Consider the following 15,616-nt stretch of genomic DNA (forward strand, 5'->3'; position numbering starts at 1 on the left):
GGGGTATATATCCGGCACCATAGCGGCGCCACTCCAGGGGGCGCCCTGCCGACCCATCGGGTGTTGCTAGGGTAAAAATCTTCCGACGAACGTGCACGCGGCGCGCGCACACCTAACTGGAATGGATATGAGCAACACATCTCAAAGAACAACAGTTATAAAGGTGAGTAACTGTCTTTTTTTATATAAAATCATTGAAAATCTTAATAGAATGGCTCAATATTGGAAGAGAGGATGAGGGAGGGGAAAAATATCAGACTTACTGATGCATAGCTGATTTGGATTTGTGGTAACTACCAGGTGGGTGTTTCACAGGGTGGGAAATTTTGTGATTGCTTGAGAGCTGCTCTTTATAAACCTGGATCAGACTGAAAACAAAACAAACCAACACTCAAACTAAACTACATAGGTACGTGCTGAAATGCCCACAGGCTGCTGAATGGCCAAATGAACCCAGCTATCTGTGAATTTAGGTGGTTGTTTAAAATTTGGATCTTGATTTTAATCTGGCTAAATTTAACAAAGATCCTTTCTATGTTGAAACTGTTGAAAGAACACTGTCAAACGAAACTTAAAACATGCCATTTCATAGCCATGTTAGGTGGAAATGTCTTTCATACAGTATCCTAACTAAACAGCATTGGGGCAGGTAAATCTAGATTCTTACTGATCAGTAGTATATTTGAAGTAGATGATGTTCTTTGGAGGGACAGTATAGATCTGAAATATTTGAATTAGCTTTGGATTTGGAGATTGCTGCTGCCCTAAAATGATATGAAACAGAGGTAAGGTTTTTGTTATGGAAACAATAATTCCATTAAAAAAACTGCCAAGAGAACATTAGTATTGCACAATCAAGTATCTAGGTATCAGAAAATGTGAAAGTTAAGGATTTAGTGTGTTATGATACAATCTTCAATTACATGACTGCATACTTTGTTCTCAAATAACATCATACATTTTTCTACACCTTACAATACATGTATATAATTTTGTAATAGATTTTTGTTACTCTCACTAAGTGGTCTACTGTATGGTACCGTTAGTGACGTTATAATTTTATGTCGTCTCTTCTTTAAAATGGACTATATTTTTAATTTTATTATTATTCATTCAGTACTCTGAGTAATCAATTACTGTAGTGAGAAAGAGACTCTCTCAGAGAAATGCTATATCCACACACGTTAAAGCAGTGGTTCTCAAACTTTTGTACTAGTGACCCCTTTCACATAGCAAGCCTCTCTATGGAACCCCCCTCCCTTATCAATTAAACACTTAAAATATATTTAACACCATTATAAATGCTGGAGGTAAAGTGGGGTTTGGGGTGGAGGCTGACAGCCCACGACCCCCCATATAATAACCTCATGACCCCCTGAGGAGTCCCAACCCCCAGTTTGAGAATCCCTGCATTAAAGTGTTTAGAATGGAAGAGTGTGGTTCTTCTAACATTATGTGTTTTTATTTTAACTTTAAGCTAGAATTATCTTTCTCATTTACACTAGTCTCAACTATCATAATAAAGTTCTAGTTCAAATCACAGAGTGTTGCATTTACTTCACTACATTTATATTTCTGCCTCACAAGTTAATCTAAATTGGAAACTGACTGTTCCACTGTTGGTATACATGTGCTGGCATATTTTTGGTTGCTAAATAGTTATCAAGATTACATATAATAGTATGTTTACAGTACAGTAAGGGCTCAGTGGAAGCAGTCAGGTACACTGAAGAAACAATTGCTAGTTATTGATTATGAATATCATAATGTGTATAGGTAGTGTGGTGAGGATCTGAGATGTGGTCCCAATCCTTATTTACCCATGTGTATAACTAGGAACAAAGAACAGTTTGATTACGTAGAATAATTTTGATTTGTTTAACCGCTTTGTCTTGATCTTGCATTCATTATGCACTGAAGACCCACTTTGAAACAGGGCATTTTGAATGTGCATAAAGTGCAGGATTAGTTTGCCTACCTTAAAATAGTAGAAAATGGAGCACCCAACAGTCCATCTGATAGTTTTGGAGAGTAAAACGATATTTTCATTTTGCATAAATGTAGTAGTAGTATATAATCACTGCCTATTTAATTTTCTTTACTGTTGATTTCTCCCAAAATGCTCTGAACCCAGGCAGAACGTGCTGCCCTAACAAAGGAACTTGCTGCTCTCCGGCAGAAAAAAGAGCACCTAACGGCAGAAATAGAGAGATACAAAGAATGTGATCCAGATGTTGTTGAAGAAATCCGTAAGTTGTATATTGTCTAGCTTTAATGTTTAAAATTTCACAGAAGGAAAAATGATGTTTTTCAACAGCTCATAACTCACGCACAGCGGAATGGATTTTCATGTGGGCACAAAAGGCAGACTTCCCTCTGCCAAATTTCAAGTTGCTGGTGCAAACCAAAGAGTTGTAAAAGCTCTAAAAATTCTTTTGACATTTTATTTTATATTCACAAGTTTTAAGTAACCTAAACACATTGGTACTGGCTTTACTGGTTAACTGAAGTCTTGTTTTGTGAGTGAAATGAGCAGATGTCATTGAACATACATAGGGAACAGACCAATTTGGTAAGCAGGTGTCATTTTTAGGTAATGTCATTTCTGAGTATAATTGCACATGAATGCACTAGCTTTTAATATTTGAAAATCTGGGTGAAGATTATAGATCACAAGTAATTGCAGTTTTTGTTGGCACACTCAGCAGAGAAGTCAAGTTTGAATAAATAGAGAAATTCTTCACAGAAGTGGAGAACCTTAAACTACTGCTGTCTGATTTTTTGTACACATTCAGGGGCTAGAGAACACGTTTCACGTCCGCTCCAGTTGGTCGTGACTAATGTGACAAATACTGTGAATCTGAGAGTATAGATGCGTACATGGTATTTACACTTCAGACAAATTCAAACAAGTCAAAGTGATTAATCCTCTCTCAGAACTTGTATCTCTGCCAAGTTTATTTTAAAATGAAGCTGTTTTAATTAGCTAAGCAAAAAACCAGTTTTAAAAGCTTGAACACATGTTTTCTTCCACACTGATATATCCAATGACTGGCTTTAGTGTATTTTGTTCCAGCTTTAGAGCAGGAAAAAAAACCAAAAACCGTTTTTCTTTTTGTTCTGAGAGACAGAAGGAGAATTTTAATCTTGTAAGGAATATCTTTACAAAAATTATAAGAGCAAGTGAAAACAAGGGTTTATAATGGAATGGGTCATTCAGACTTTTAGGTATAGATCTTGCAATCATCTTGTCCACGAGGTTCAACGCAGGATAAGAGTTCACCTTCATGGGTCCAGTTCCAGGATCAGGTGTTTAACTAGCACCTGCAACACTCTCTGTTTCAACCCTGAATAATTGTACTTTCCCTGGTATTTAACTGTTTTTGGACAGGAAGGGGAAGGATCATTTGTTGTTTTTTTTGTTGTTGTTGTTTTAAATTACTCTTATATTTTAAGAGGAAAAAAATGTTGCAGGGGAGGGATGGAAGAGGAAGATGGGGAATGAAATTAGTATAAGTAGGTTAGTGCCTAAGCTGGTAAATCTTCATAACAATCTTGTGGAGGTGATATAATGGTTAAGTGAACACGTGATTGGTTTTGTGATGTGGGCAAGTGGCTACAGGTGACTAAATGGGGAGCATCACAATTTGCAGTCACTTCTCAGTCACAGACTAAGCAGCAGTTCACTTGGTGGTGTCTTAAAAAGATTACGTGGAAACAGCATTTACCAGAAAAAACCTAAGGAAATGAGAGATGATGTTTGAGACTACTTTGAGAGAGAGACTGGTTGCATCACTTGTACTGTCCCACTGTTAAACAAAGGAATGGAACAACCTTGGTTACTTGGCTTTCCACTAAACAGCTCACTCAGCTCTTTGATGCAGATATTGTTGACCGTTGTTTAAAGGTGATCTGCAAAGGAAAATATAAAATATTGGTTTTGTACCCTTTTTGCTGTTTCATGTTGTATAAAGTAGACCTGGAAATGTATTTTGGATTTTTAATTTATTCTTTCTGCTTTTACATTAAAATATCAGGACTTTTCAAGTCTCCTCTTCCTATAGAAAATGTGTCAACAGTCTCATGTAAATTAAGAGCTTTGTCATGTCTTCACTATAGCTAGATGTGCTATAACTATGGCCTTGTCTAGATGAAGGAAATTTATTGTTACATACTAGGGCAAACCCATAATGTGGGTACACTGTGCTGTGCAGCTTACACCAGTAAAGTACCGGGACAGATTATATTGATGCAAGTCCTGTCTTGCATGTGGTGGATTGATGTAATTTCTCCCTCCCTCCTTTCTGGATCAACTTTACTTGAATGATCAAGATATTAGATTTGTAACACCCCAAAATGTAGGGATATGGAAGAACTTTGAGGCTCTATGGAAGTTTCTAAATACAGTATAGCAAAACGAAAGTCTTGATGTTCCCCTTGACTAGTGTCATGGCTTCAAAGTACATGTGGGAGGGAGCAGGTAACATCAAATACAGGTAACTTACGAAAATATTGGTGGACAAATACATATTAGATGCAATAATTTAATACAAATATTGATGGTCTCTGAGGGCAGTAAGGAATTGCCTATGTGGGGAGATGTTGTGCCTGAGACTTCACAACTGTGGGTGTGTCTACACCGTGACTGGCCTATGCCAGCTGACTCTGCCTCATGGCCTTCTGGCTAAGGGGCTGTTTAATTGTGGTGTAGAAGTTAGGACTGGAGCCTGGGCTCTAGGGTCCTGAGAGGTGGGATGGTCTCAGAGTTTGAGCTGCAGCTTGAGCCCGAACAGCTACAGCCCGTTAGCCTGAGTTAGTTGGCGCAAGCCAGACATGGATTTTTAATTGCAGTGTAGACATATCATGAGTGAATTTTTTTGTTTTTGTTTTTGGAGTCCATTGAACTTAAGGGAAATACTCCCACTGACTTCGATGTTCACTGATCAGACCCTAAGCTAGTATGGTCCACTTTCTCTTTGGTAGGTGGACTATTTCCTGCTTGCATTAGCTCTTGTCTGCTTAGGCAATAGAAGATGTCTAGTTTTGGCTATGAGTTATGAGACCAAGAATTAAGGAGTGGGATTTTAAGAAAAAATATCTTTAAAGCTAATTGTATGTGTGTGTGCGCGTGCGCATGCATGAGTGCTCATGCACAATGTGGTATGTGTGAGTACATGACACTGTACATTGTGTGTACAGGTTGCAGAAATTTTTTGTTACCAGTCCTGACAAAACAAAGACACATTACATATGTACTGACGAGACTTGACAGTCTAACCTTTTCAGAAAGGACATAGGGAGCCTGTACTGATGGACTTTTTTTTTTTTTTTAATTAGGCTGACAAAGATCCTAGACACTTTAAAAAATACACTCCTAGAGAAGGGGATTAGCTTCCTAATAATTTAGTATGTGCTAGTGTGTCTCACTATATAGACAGAGGTGGAACTATTGTATGCATTTGCACAGGGGTTATTTTCAGGCATAAGTTCTTCATTTTTTGAGAAAGCAATGCTAATATAATTCATATGCATGGTGGTTTCATCTGCAGATGGCTTGCACTATGTCATGCTCCATGTCTTTCAAAACCATTCTAACATACAGTGGATCTTAAGCTAGGAGTTGTGACTCCCAGGTGAATTTCCTAGTAATTGCAAAATTTTCTACAGTATCTAGACTCAAACATTTCTAGCCCTTGTTGTGAAGATAGCATTCTCAATGTAAGTAGCTACAGTAAATAAGATATTTAATGCATAATTTAAATGACAAATCAAATGTGTACATTGAATCCAGTTTATGGTGTAGTGAACTTTAAAAGTATTACAGCATATTTGATATTTTGACTGAAACAGTGCAAAGAATTCTGGTAAAGCAGAGCATTGGGTCATGGGTCATGTTCTTCACTCTGAATATGATGGAAGCTTCTTGTGAGCATCCATTTCTTCCTCAGTGCTATCAAACAATTAGATTTTTCTTCCTTCAGTGTTTGATAAGAGTCTGCTGGTAGAGTTTTGTGGACCCTGTCTTGCGTAGGCATTCACATATGAGCTGTTGCCCTGCTTTCTGTTTCATGATCACTGCCTCTTCCATTAACGTTTTTGATCTCCCTCTTATTGCTATGAATAGTCCGTCATAAACAGATGGTTAAGGGTTAATGTCTCTTTTACCTGTAAAGGGTTAAGAAGCTCAGTAAACCTGGCTGACACCTGACCAGAGGAACAATAGGGAGACAAGATACTTTCAAATCTTAGTGGAGGGAAGTCGCTTTTTTTGTGCGTTGTCTTGTTCGTGTTCGCTCTTTGGGGGGCTAAAACGGACCGATGACACTCAGTGATCCCTAATCTTTACTGAATCAGTCTTTCGAATGTTTCAAAATTGTAAGTTAGCCAGGCAAGGCGATTAGTTTATGTTGTTTTTCTAACTTGTAAAGTGTCTTTGCTGAAGGATTTTACTCTGTTTGCTGTACTTTAAACCGCGGGCGGTGGGCAGTCCCTTAGTCTATAAAATCTGGTCCCTGTAAAGCATTTCCATCCTATTTTAGAGAGAATTTTTACCTTTTCTTCTTTAATTAAAAGCTTCTTTTTAAAACCTGATTTCCTTTTAGAATCCAAGGCTTGAGTCTAAACTCACCAGCATTGGTGAGGAAAGAAGGGAAGGTAATCCCTGTTGTTAAATCCGGAGTTGAATCTGTGTAGCTTCCAAGGCAACCCAGGGAGGGAAGTCTGGGTGGGAAAGAGGGCGCATGTTATTTCTCTTGTTAAGACCCAAGGTTTGGTTGGGTTCCCCAGGAAGTTTTGGGGAACAGAAGTGCCAGACACAGACTTCTGGCTGGGGCAGCGTACCAAATTAAGACTATAGTAATTAAGCTTAAAATGATCGCAGGTCCCCACTTTTTGGCGCTAAGTTCAAAGTGGGAAAAAAAAACTTGACATAGTCCCTGATGGCAATGCAGACTTGTCCAAGACCACTGTCAGTGTTATCTGTGGATGGTCAGCAGTAATGCTAGGCATCAAGCTGGTCTACATAAATTAGGTCGAATTAGCAGCGTAAATTGATTAACCTGCACCCGTCCACACACAAGCCATTTACTTCGACATAAAGGGCTCTTAAATCGATTTCTGTACTCTCCCCCAGAGGAGTAGCACTGAATCTTCATAGACTCGATGACTCATAGGTCAGGAGCCAATGTGATCATCTAGTCTGACTCCTGCCAAGGAGCCACAAACCTACCCATACACATTTTATAAAACCCCTACCCATGACTGAGTTATGAAATCTCAAAATTGTGATTGAAGACCTCAAGCTGCAGAGAATCCACAGCAGCGACCCTGCCCACGCGTGAGAGGAAGGCGAAAACTCCAGCCTCTGCACAATCGCCTGGAGGAGAAAATTCCTTCCCGACCCCAAATAGGCATCAGCTACCCTAGAGCATGTGGGCAAGACTCACAGCCAGCACCCAAGAAAGATCTCTGCAGTAACTCAGTTCCCATCCCATCCAACATCCCCTCACAGACCATTGAGCTGTCTTATCTGCCGATATCCAGATCAATGCCCATATTAAACTATCCCATCATAACATCTCCTCCATATACTTATCAAGCTTAGTCTTAAAGCCAGATAAGTCTTTTGCCCACTACTTCCTCGGAAGGCGTTCCAGAACTTCACTCCCCTAATGGTTAAAACCTCGTCTAATTTCAAGTCTAAACTTCCTAATACAGTTGTACCCATTCGTCCTCTGTGCCTACATAGTATAAACTTAATAATTCTCTTCCCTCCCTAACGTTAATCCCCTGAATATTTATATAGAGCAGCATATCCCCCGGAGCTTCTTTGCCAGCTAAACAAGCCAAGGTCTTTGAGTCTCCTTCATAAGGCAGATTTTCATTCCTCGGATCATCCTAGTAGCCCGTCTCTGAACCTGTTCCAGTTTGAATTCATCCTTCTTAAAATGGACACAGAACTGCACACAATTTTCCAGGTGGTTCACCAGCGCCGTATATACAGCACTAACACCTCCTCTCCTTGCTGGAAATACTCCCTGATGCATCCTAAAACCGCATTTGCTTTTTAACACATATCACATTGCGGCTCATAGTCATCCTGCTATCAACAATACCCAAGTCCTTCTCTCTCCGTCGCTTCCAACTGATGCGTCCCCAACGTATATCTAAATTCTTATTATTAATCCCTAAGTGCATGACCTTGCACTTTTCATATTATATTTCATCCTTACTATTACTCCAGTTTACAAGGTGGTCCAGACTTCCTGAATAGTATCCGGTCCTTCTCCGTGTTAGCAGTCCCCAGCTTTGTGTCATCCGCAAACTTTATACACATTCCCGCTCTTTGCGCCAAGGTCAGTAATAAAAAGGTTAAATAAATCGGTCCAAAACCGATCCTTGAGGGACTCCGCTAGTAACCTCCTTCCAGCCTGACAGTTCACCCTTCAGTCGACCCGCTGGAGTCTCCTTTAACCAGTTCCTTATCCACCTTACAACTTCATATTCATCCCCATCTTTTCCCAATTTAACTAACAGTTCCCATGCGAACCGTGTCAAACGCCCTACTGAAATCGAGGTAATTAGTCTACCGCATTTCCTTTTCCTAAGTAATCCGTCACCTTCTCAAAGAAGGAGATCAGGTTGGTTTGGCACGATCTACCTTTAGTAAATCCATGTTGCATTTGTCCCATTACCATTGACCTCAATGTCCTTACTACTTTCTCCCTTAAAATTTTCCAAGACCTTACACACTACAGACGTTCAAGCTAAACGGCTTAATTACCGATCACTTTATCCCTTTCTTAAAATAGGAACTACTTTAGCAATTCTCCAGTCGTACGGTACAACCCCCGAGGTTTACCGATTGCTTAAAAATTCTCGCTAACGGCTCGCAATTTCACGCGCCAGTTCCTTTAAATCCTCGGATGGAGATTGTCCGGTCCCTCCTTTTCCCAGTAAGCTGTTCAAGTTTGGCCTCTACCTCAGATGCGGTAATATCCACCTCCATATCCACATTCCCATTTATCATCCCTCCATCATCCCTAAACTCCTCACTAGTCTTATTAAAGACCGAGGCAAAGAATTAAATCGACATTGCCAAGTTGAAAGGGGGGTAGTGTGGACGCAATTCAATGGTATTGGCCTCTGGGAGCTATCCCACAGTGCGCCATTGTGACCGCTCTGGACAGCAATCTGAACTCAGATGCACTGGCCAGGTAGACAGGAAAAGCCCCGCAAACCTTTTGAATTTCATTTCCTATTTGCCCAGCCTGGAGAGCTGATCAGCACAGGTGACCATGCAGAGCTCATCAGCACAGGTAACCATGCAGTCCGAGAATCGAAAAAGAGCTCCAGCATGGACCATATGGAAGGTATTGGATCTGATCGCTGTATGGAGAGGCAATTCTGTGCTAGCAGAACTATGTTCCAAAAGATGAAATGCCAAAACATTTGAAAAAAATCTCTAAGGGCATGATGGAGAGAGGCCACAATAGGGACTCAATACAGTGTTGCATGAAAGTTAAGGAGCTCAGATAAGACTACTAGAAATCCAAAGAAGCAAACGGACGCTCCGGGGCAGAGCCACAGACATGCTGTTTCTACGCTGAGCTGCATGCAATTCTAGGAGGGGCCGCCACCACTACTCCACCCTTGACCATGGATTCCGAGGAGGGGGTATTCTCAGCCATGCCTGAGGATTTTGCGGACGGGGAAGATAAGGAGGAGGAGGAGAAGGAGCTTGAGGAGAGTACACAGCACACCATTCTCCCCAACAGTCAGGATCTTTTTCTTACCCTGACTGAAATACCCTCCCAAGCTGGTATCCCGGACCATGAAGCCGGAGAAGGGAGCTCTGGTGAGTGTACCTTTGTAAATATAAAACATGGTTTAAAAGCAAATGTTTTTTAATGATTAATTTGCCCTGAGGACTTGGGATGCGTTCGCGGCCAGTACAGCTACTGGAAAAGTCTGTTAACGTGTCTGGGGATGGAGCAGAAATCCTCCAAGGACATCTCCATGAAGCTCTCCTGGAGGTACTCCAAAAGCCTTTGCAGAAGGTTTCTGGGCAGGTCAGCCTTATTCCGTCCTCCATGGTAGGACACTTTACCACGCCATGCTAGTAGCAAGTAATCTGGTATCATTACATGACAAAGTTTGGCAGCGATGGTTCCGGTGTTTGCTGGCATTCAAGCAACATCCGTTCTTCATCTCGCTGTGTTATCCTCAGGAGAGTGATGTCGTTTATGGTAACCTGGTTGAAATACGGGAATTTAATTAAGGGGACATTCAGAGGTGGCTGTTCCTATTGGGCTGTTTGCCTGTGGCTGAAAAGAAATCCTCCCAGCAGTTAGTCAAGCGGTCGGGGGTGGGGCGGGCATTGGCGCTGAGCTGTTCGCGTTTGGCTAGCAGGGATCTTCCCTGATACCAGCCACGTGGGGAGGGGTAAAGCGATCATACCAGAGAATTGGATGGGTGGGGGGTTTTGTTTGGTTTCTGCTGCTGCACATTAACATGAAAACCGCAGCACTCAACGGGCTTTGTTTGGTATGGGAAAGGAGGGCGCTGCTTTTATGAAGGTTGCAGAAGCCGAAAGACTATGGCTTACCATGGCCGCATGCAAGCTGAATTCTATTGCCTGGCTCTGCATCTGTGATCTCTAACACCAAAGCCATAGGCACTCAGTATTAAGACATAAAATGCGACCTTGTATCGACATCACATGTGCCAAGTAATGTGAATAGTGTTGTTCACCGTGAAAGAGTATACCCATTGTTCTGTAAAATGTATCTTCTCTCCCTTTTTTCCCTTCCGCAGCTGCAAATTTTTCAAGCCTCTTTTCTCCATCCTGAAGGCTATCTCAGATAAGGTGGCAAAAAAAAATGCACATGTGATGAAATGGTCTCTGAGATCATGCAGTTGACCCGCAATGAAAGAGCTCATCTGAATGAGTGGAAGGACACAATATCACAGTACAGGAAAGTGGCCAATGAACATGAGGACAGGAGGGAGGAACGTGAGGACAGGAGGGATGATCAAGATGATAGATGGTGGCAGAAAGATCAGAGGAGGCAGGATGCAATGCTGGGGCTACTGTGGGATCAAATGGACATGCTCCGGCATCTGGTGGAGCTTCAGGAATGGCAGCAGAATTACAGAGTGCTGCTGCAGCCCCTGTTTAACCGCCCTCCCCTCTGTCCAAGTTCCATAGCCTGCTCACCCAGATGCCCAACAACGCAGGGTGGGGGGAGGCTCTGTGCACCCTGCCACTCCACCCCAGTGGACAGCCCAAGCAACAGAAGGCTGGCATTCAACAAGTTTTGAAGTGGCTTTTTCCTTCCGTCCTCCCCTCGTCCCGCACCCCACCGGACTACCTTGTCAGTTCTCTCCCTATTTTTTCATTAAATTAATTAAAAGAATACATGTTTTTAAACAATAGTGACTTTATTTCCTTTGCAAGCAAGCTGTGATCGGAAGGGGGAGGGTGGGTGGCTTACAGGAATGAGTCAACCAGGGGGCGGGTTTTCATCAAGGGAAAACAAAGAGAACTGTCACACCGTAGCTGGCAGTCATGAACTGGTTTTAAAGCTTTCTGATGTGCAGCGCTTCTTGGTGTGCTCTTCTAATCGCCCTGGTGTCTTGCTGCACGTAATCAGTGGCCGTGATTTGCCTCAACCTCCCCTCCGCCATAAATGTCTCCCCCTTACTCTCACAGATATTGTGGCACACAGCAAGCAGCAATAACAATGGGTATTGGTTTGGCTGAGGTCTGAGGGAGTCAGTAAAGTGCTCCAGCGTTCCTTTAAATGTCAAATGCACATTCTACCACCATTCTCACTTGCTCAGCCTATAGTTGAACAGCTCCTGATACTTCCAGGCTGCCTGTGTATGGCTTCATGAGCCATGGCATTAGGTAGGCTGGGTCCCCAAGGATAAACTATAGCATTTCAACATCCCCAATGGTTATTTTCTGTCTGGGAAGTAATCCCTGCTGCAGCCGTTTAAACAGATTAGTGTTTCTGAAGACGCGAGTGTCATGAACCCTTCCTGGCCATCCCACGTTGATGTTGGTTGAAATGTCCCTTGTGATATCACCAGTGCTTGCAGCACCACTGAAAAGTACCCCTTGTGGTTTTTACTGTTGCCCTGGTGCTCCAGTGCCAAGATAGGGATATGGTTCCTTCTATGCCCCACCACAGTTAGGGAATCCCATTGCAGCAAAGCCATCCATATGACCTGCACATATCCCAGAGTCACTACCTTGGTAGCAGCAGGTCAGTGATTGCTTGGCCACTTGCGTCACAGCAGCCCTCACAGTAGAATGCCACTCCAAATTTGATGCCGGACTGACGGTAGCTGTCTGGAGTTGCAAGCTTCCACAGGGTATTGTCCACTCACTTCTCACTGTGAGGGCTCCTCTCATCTTGGTTTCTGGCGCTTCAGTAGTAGGGGAAGCAAGTCACAAAGTTCCCTGAAGTGCCGGTACGATACGAAAGTTTTCGCAGCCACTGGAATCGTCCCACACCTGCAATGCTATGCAATCCCACCAGTCTGCTTGTTGTCCCAGGCCAAGAATCGGCGTTCCATGGCTGGAACTGGCCAATAGCACCATGATCTCCAAAAGCGCTGGGCCAGCGTTTGAGAGAATTCTGTGTCCATGTCCTCATCCTCTTGTCCAGTGCTGCGCCGCTCCTCACCCGATTTTGCAGGTTCTGGTTCAGCTAAAAACTGAACGATAATGCGCTGAGGTGTTTACATGTTCATGACTGCTGCGTTGAGCTGAGTAGTCTCCATGCTTGCCATGTATGGCGTCTGCACAGCTAACCCAGGAAAAAAGGAGTGAAATGGTTGTCTGCCATTGCTTTTCATGGAGGGAGGAGGGAGAGGGGGGACTGATGAGTGTACCCAGACAACCCGCGACAATGTTTTTGCCCATCAGCATTGGGATCTCAACCCAGAATTCCAATGGGCAGGGGAGACTGTGGGAACTATGCATAGCTACCCAAGTGCAACGCTATGGGAGTCAATGCTCGCCTCGATATATGGACGCACACCACTGAATTAATGTGGTTAGTGTGGCTGCTGCACTTGACTTTATAACAATTATGTTGCCAAAAAATGCGAATTCTGTAAAATTGGAGTAATTCCGTGTATTAGACATTACCCCAAATTAGCAGTGTGCTCTCCTGTATGCCCAAGTGTGTAAGTTCCAAGCACTACATTGACCAGTGGTCTTGGAAGTGGCTTCCTAATAAACGTGAACTCAGAAACTTGATTGCATGAGCACATTTCATTAGTAGTATCTTCTTATGTACACAACTCCCAGGAATAGCCTAAAGAGGCTTCTCCAAGAGAGGTCAAGAATTAGTTGTGATGAGGAAAAATCTGGCCTGTGCTTTTGGGAGGGGGTATGGGAAATATTTGTTTAATTCTCAACAGCAGGTCCTTGGACAAGGGACGCAGGAAATTTTCTATACAAAAATTGTTATTTTCTTGTTTGTGACAAAGTTCTCCTCTAATCCTATGGTGGGTCCTGCGCTTATTGGCGGAATTTGTTCACCTCATGATCTTCCCTTCTTGTGGAACCCACAGTCTGCGGTCCAACTCGCTCCTTGTTCTGATCAGGAGTTGGGAGTTTTGGGGAGAACCCGGGGCCGCCCTCTACTCTGGGGGGTTCCGCCAGGGCCCTTGTGGATTTGCAGCTGTCTATAGTGCCTCTGTAACAGTGCTTATGACAGCTACAACTTCCTGGGTCTACTTCCCATGGGCCTCCTCCAACATCCTCTTTATCCTCACACAGGACCTTCCTTCTGTCTGATAACGCTTTGCCTCCCTTCAATCCTCCAGGCAGTACAAGCTTCTCGCTCCAGCTCTGCCTTCTTGCTCCAGCTCCTCACACACCTCCTTCTTCTTCTGGCTCCCCTCATGCCTGACTTGAGTGAGCTCCTTATTTTAAACCAGGTGTCCTGATTATCCTGCCTTGATTGGCTGAGGTAGTTCTAATTAAGTAGCTTATCCTACTTTATAGAAAGATCTTAATTGGCTCCAGGTGCCTTGATTAACCTGGAGCAACTGCCATTTGGTTACCAGGGTACTAGGGATTTGTTTAGCCTGGGACTAACATACCTGTTTCTCAGTACTTTACTGTAGCCATCTGGCCTTGCCCCATCACACTGTCAGTAGGAAGAAATATAGAAGATTAAAGTTCATAGACAATTCTTACTATAGCTACCGTTTTTGATATTTAAATGCAGTTATATAGAAAGGGAGACTCGTCAGAGTGAATTCCATTTCTGTAACTATAAGGTTCTTATTTACTGAGACCTCCCTGCATGAGGAGTACTAGGAAGCCCACAACTAACAGTGCTTGTTAACCTGTGAGAATAATTGCACCTGCTGTTGATCCATACAACAGAATTACACTTCATGATGTAAAAGTTACTTTACCCCCAAAATATTTAAGATGTTAGTTATATTTTGCATTACCTGGTAACAGTTCTGCAGGCTGATTGTTAACTATATCCAGGGGCAGCTCTCTCTCTTTTTTTTTTTTTTGCCGCCCCAAGCACAGCAGTCAGGGAGCCTTCAGCGGCGGTTCTGCAGGCGGTCCGCTGGTCCTGTGGATTTGGCAGCATTTCTGCGGGTGATCTACTGGTCCCGCGCCTTCGGTGTACTTGTCGCCGAAGCCGCGAGAGCAGCGGACCTCCCACAGAAATGCCGCCGAAGGCTCCCTGACTGCCACCTTCGCAATGACTGGCACGCCCCCCCTTCCCCCCCAGCTTGCCGCCCCAGGTACATGCTTGCTGCGCTGGTGCCTGGAGCCACTCCTGACTATATCCTTGAAAAACTGCCAGTTTCCTCTGCAATCTCTGATCCTTTCAGTGAAGAAATCCATAAAACTTGCCTGCTGAGTTGTTATGGTAGCTCCACCATCACCAGCTACTACTTGTTTTGTAAATTTAGCTACTTTGTCTTGGGAGACTTGGCATTTAATTATTCTCATGGGCAAGATCTTGAGGTTCCTGTTTTTGGAGATCTTATTTTGTACATAAAAATGTTAAGATAAGCCTTAAGGGTGGCCTGGTAAGATAAAGTAGTCAGGGTAAGAAATGGAATTCAGTACAATTCTTTCTTTGCCACCTTAAAAACTTGAAGAAAGAAAATCAATGTGCAGATTCTGGATGCTGAGAGTTTTCAGCATTAATTAGTAACATTGCTGGGACTGATTATTGGGTCATTGTTTCTACAGTAACCCTTTAGAGATGAACAATGAGTGATTTTGAACAAAAAATTGGCTTGTCCTTTTTTGCTGCTTTATGTCTAAAGAGAGCCTGAAAGTGGCTTTTAAAAAGATCTGTGTGTTTGTTTTTTAACCATAAAAACATCAAGAATGTCATTGTCAATTCTACTTCTGCTGGAGTGACCTAATGTATGTCTTGGAGCATGTACATTATGATTTCACAGACCTTAACTGTTTAATCTTTGGGTATGTCTACTCTATGGGATTATTCCAATTTTACATAAACCGGTTTTGTAAAACAGATTGTATAAAGTCGAGTGCACACGGCCACACTAAGCACATTAATTCGGCGGTGTGCGTCCATGTACCGAGGCTAGC

The 15,616-nt window shown here is 42.8% G+C and overlaps 1 protein-coding gene across 5 annotated transcripts in view; it reads left to right on the plus strand.

The window, feature by feature from the left end:
* The window catches only part of MND1 (meiotic nuclear divisions 1), a 78,618-nt gene that overhangs the window by 35,974 nt on the left and 27,028 nt on the right, over positions 1 to 15,616 (plus strand). For all 5 annotated transcript variants that reach the window (XM_075066339.1, XM_075066337.1, XM_032774669.2 and 2 more), the window contains one exon: positions 2,135 to 2,249. In XM_075066339.1, the coding sequence (XP_074922440.1) occupies positions 2,135 to 2,249 (115 nt within the window). The remainder of the gene's footprint in view (positions 1 to 2,134; positions 2,250 to 15,616) is intronic.

Source organism: Chelonoidis abingdonii, chromosome 5 (genome assembly GCF_003597395.2).
Source record: "Chelonoidis abingdonii isolate Lonesome George chromosome 5, CheloAbing_2.0, whole genome shotgun sequence".
In the NCBI taxonomy this organism is placed as follows: Eukaryota; Metazoa; Chordata; order Testudines; family Testudinidae; genus Chelonoidis; species Chelonoidis abingdonii.